Here is a 4,137-nt window from a genome sequence, read left to right on the forward strand (position 1 = left end):
GGACTGACACAAACAGCTGGAAGTCCTGGTGCGTCCTGTCCAAACGTGTCGCAGGAAACTACAGCCCCTGTCCGTCTGCATCTCTGCGACTGCCACATTCCTCACACACTTGTCAAACTAATCACGTGCTGCCATGTCAGAGCTATATATAAAATCAGACTAATCAGTAAACTCGTTACGTGGTGTGGGGAGGATTATTGATGTTGGGAAGAATGTGGGTGGTGAGGGTGTACTTTGGTTCTCAGATGTTCTAAAACATGCTTTGCTGCTTTGTGCAAGGGCGCAGAGTTCAGCTTAGACCCAAGAGATAAACTGTTATCAGGAATACGATGAGAATCAAACAGTGCAGACTATCTTCAAACTGGAAGGAGTGGGAGAAATGTCTTCTACAGAGTAACGGAGAAGTGGTGTAAAGACGCCATCTGAAGGAGCATGTGAGCGGCCATCTTTACAGTTCCAATCTCTAGGTTGGCTAAGCATGTTTCATACTAACTGACGTGATGGTAGAAGGTTAAGATTAGATGGAATTACATTAAAAATAGTAAGAAAACACATTTGCACAATTGAATAAAACGGTTGTTGATTTTTTTTTTCTTTTTTAAATCACTCTGGCTAGATACATATAGAAACTGATTATCAACGTTAATATAACCTTTACTGTTAGTTGGGTTGATTAAGGGGCGGGGCAGCCCAGAGAAAGAGAAGAAGAAAACAAGAGCCAATAGAAACGGTCCTACAGGCCTAACGTAGAGGCAGAGAAACGGGGTGAGGGTGACACCTGTGTGCACTACATCTGTGTGTGTGTGTGTGGCTACTTTTAATGTCAGTGAGTGAGTGTGTGTGTGAGAATGTGTGCACTCTATAAGGATCCGAGGAGCGTCTGAGGGTAAAGAAGTGAACAAAGAGGGAGGTGAGAGAAACAAGTAGATAAATCACTGATCGATACCTATTGAACTAAAACAGACGAGGACAAAGAGGGACATTAAATCATGTGTTGTGTTTAATATTTTGTCTCCAAACTAGCTACTGTGTAACTGTGGACCGACCATTGATGTGTGTGCATGTGTGTGTGTGAGGTGTGCAGCTGTCTGTTTGCGTGCCTGACACGTGACGTGTCGTTTGTGTTGGAGCTTCAGTGCAAACCTGACGTCATGGGAAGCTGGTCAGTAGAACATGTTACCAAATGATCTCTGATGAACGGACACCACTGGACTCAACTGAAACTGCACAAAAATATATCACTTCAGCACAAAAGCAGAGAGAATGCTGCTGGTAACAAATACAACTGATGTGTGTGTGTGTGTGTGTGTGTGTGTGTGATCCGGCGAGCAAATCGAGGGCATCATACACGGGACCATGCTCTGGCTCGCTGCTCAAGCCATCTTTATTTGTCACAATATATTGTTGCGATCCATGTTATGTGAACGAATGTCGAAGCTTGAAATAGTTGAATATAGAAGTTGTAGTAATCCTGGACTTAGTATTTCAGCCAGTAGAGCTCAATTGTCTCGTCTAGTCTTGGTGTGTGTGTTTAATGTTGCGTGTTAAACCCTGGCGCTGGAACTGGACTCTTCAGACTAAACACCCGCTGCACTCGTCTGCTCGTTGTCTAACAACGGCCTACAGGTCTGAAGGTTTTGTTGGGCGTCGGTGAGGAGGCGGTGCTGTGCACCACCGTCACAATCAACGCGTGGCAGCCGGTGGTCAACGCGTCACTAACTGTTGAGGTCGACCAACGCAGAGATATTTAAAGTGACTACATTAACACGTACAGTGTCAGCTTGTTGCTTGGAGACATGTCACACGAGCTTTTTGTCAAATTTGTGGCACGTGATAGAGCACAAGTCATAACATGCTCAGAAAATAAGGTGCTTCTAGTGGACTTGCCTTTTTGTGTTGAAGTCAATTTCAGACTTCCTTGGAACGATCAGATTAATGTTGACGGGGAGCATCTCAGGCAGATCTTCCACTTCACTGCAGCTGTGCTACCAGTCGCACCTGAACTGCTCTCGTCAGATAAGAGCCACTGCAGGGTGGTGGGGGTGGCACGCTTCATTGTCTACAAACATAAGTGCTCTAAAGACGTCCATAATATGAAGTCTGTGGCTGTGAGCGGCACACTCCTGTCATGTGACGCAGCCTGTGGTCTCAGCTGAGTGTAAGTTAAAGACTTTGGGCCCAAACGGTTCGTGCTGATCTGAACTGACGGAGCCAGCGGCGTGCGCGGCAGCAGCTCGTCCTTTCATCATCACATGCCGCCTCAGACAGCAAGCACGGACATTTCCTTTGGAAAGAACACATTGAACGTCTGAACGGATTTCCAGGAGTCTTTGACCCGAACATTCGAGACCTCCTTCATTGTAAAGATCTTAACCAAACGTGTGAGGCATCAACTCGGACTCAACTTTCACTTTCCACCTCTCTCCGTTACTGGGCAGCATCATTTAGGTTTTTTGGCCTTGACTCAAGAAGGTGCCTCATTTTCTCTAAAACTTCTTATTCTCTTGGTAGAGGACTGTCCAGTGTGGCTTAACTTTTTTTTAAACAAAGTGCTTTTTTGAAACCACTCTGTTCACATTCTGACGTCTCTCAAATAAATCTCTACCTTTAAATGTAGTTCTACATGTCATAAAGATTTACTCCGGAGCAGGGGGACATCCCTGGCAGAATGTTATTCCAGCTGTATGGGGCTTAATTAGATTGATCATGTTTAAATACATCATTAAGTGCTTCTGCTGGGCTAATACAATCAAAGCTTTGGGACAAAAAGACAAAGGACTATCTTGCATACTTCAGGGCTTAAGGTGCATCAATTTATGGGGTTTCTTAGCACATCTAAGGACTAGGCTACATAGGTCAAAATAAGATAGCACACTATAACCATGATGGTGCACAAGTGCTCCAGTGATAGATAACCAATCAATTGATAAAGTGGGGGCTTGCGCTAGCACACAATCTATCACTGTGTGCATGGGGCGGGGGTCACTGCACAGAGGAACGGTACACCACTGTGTTGAAATTATTCTCACCAGAGCTCAACTATCAGTTCACGTCAGACAAACTCCTCTATGGCAACAAGCCCCATCAATCCAACAGTGACCACAGCGACAAGGCGTGGCAACTGTAACCATGGAAACCACCTCTGATCCATCACCAGAGCCGCATCCTCAACAATCGTGCAGAATTCCAACTAATGGGACCATTAAAAGCAAACAATAAAAACCTCGAGCTGTACAGACATCCCTGCTGAGGGGCTACAGGGCTCATTAGATGGTGGGCTGAGAAACGGGACAAAAACTTCAAGCCTTTTTAGCTTCGAGTGCAAGAAAGCGACATTTAGGATTCTTTTTCTTTTTTAAGGAGTGGGGCGCTTATGAACTCATGGAGAAAACTCTTTTTATGAAACGTTGTAAAACCACATGAGCAAAATCAGGGGAGAAACAGCTAACTGCTTCAGTCGATCAGATGGGGCAGGAAGTGAAGCAATGAGTTGTTGCCCCACTTCCTGCTCCATGTGATTTAGCATGAGGTTAGCAGACAGGGCAACAAATAAAAAACAAAAGGGGGGAAAGGCAGTCAAACACAAACAACTCTCTGAGAGCGGTGCATCCTGGAAAGAATGACATCACTCCTCCTTTTGTAGCGCTTCGTCTGACGGGCAGTCGTCAAGGCAACAGGGGCCCTCCACCTCCAACCCCTCTGATTGGTTGTCTTTGCTGGCTAAGGCACACGGGATTGGCTGGACCAGAGGGACCAGCTCCAGGGGCTGGTCGATGGCAGAGGCTGATGAGCTGCCGTTCAGCTGCTGAGTTGTAATCTCTGGCATGGAGCCCACCTCCTCTGGAGGCTTCGAGGGACTGCCGGCTGGGGGGGATGATGTCTGAGGAGGAACCGTTAGACCAAAGATTAGAACAGAGAAGTTGCACTTTGCTTTCTCTTGTATTCTGGTGCCGTACCTGTGTTCTGTTGGCAGCTACCTTTTTCCCTCCCTTCACTTTTGCTGGAATCTCCTTTCCCCTTCTGTAAAGAAACAAAAGAAACATTGAGAGTTTTCCACCAACTTATTGAACCTATGATAATTCCTAAAATGAGCAGCAGCAGCAGCAGCAGCAGCAGCAGCAGCAGCAGCAGCAGCAG

At 46.1% G+C, this 4,137-nt stretch overlaps 1 protein-coding gene across 1 annotated transcript in view; it reads right to left on the minus strand.

The window, feature by feature from the left end:
* Positions 1 to 2,691: 2,691 nt before the first annotated feature.
* fam120c (family with sequence similarity 120C) overlaps positions 2,692 to 4,137 on the minus strand; it is a 158,552-nt gene continuing 157,106 nt past the window's right edge. Inside the window, exons 16-17 of the mRNA XM_037684632.1 lie at positions 3,957 to 4,020; positions 2,692 to 3,880 (exon numbers count right to left, since the gene is read on the minus strand). Of these exons, the coding sequence (XP_037540560.1) occupies positions 3,626 to 3,880; positions 3,957 to 4,020 (319 nt within the window). The 3' untranslated portion in view covers positions 2,692 to 3,625. The remainder of the gene's footprint in view (positions 3,881 to 3,956; positions 4,021 to 4,137) is intronic.

Source organism: Nematolebias whitei, chromosome 11 (genome assembly GCF_014905685.2).
Source record: "Nematolebias whitei isolate Nwh7 chromosome 11, NemWhi1, whole genome shotgun sequence".
NCBI lineage: Eukaryota > Metazoa > Chordata > Actinopteri > Cyprinodontiformes > Rivulidae > Nematolebias > Nematolebias whitei.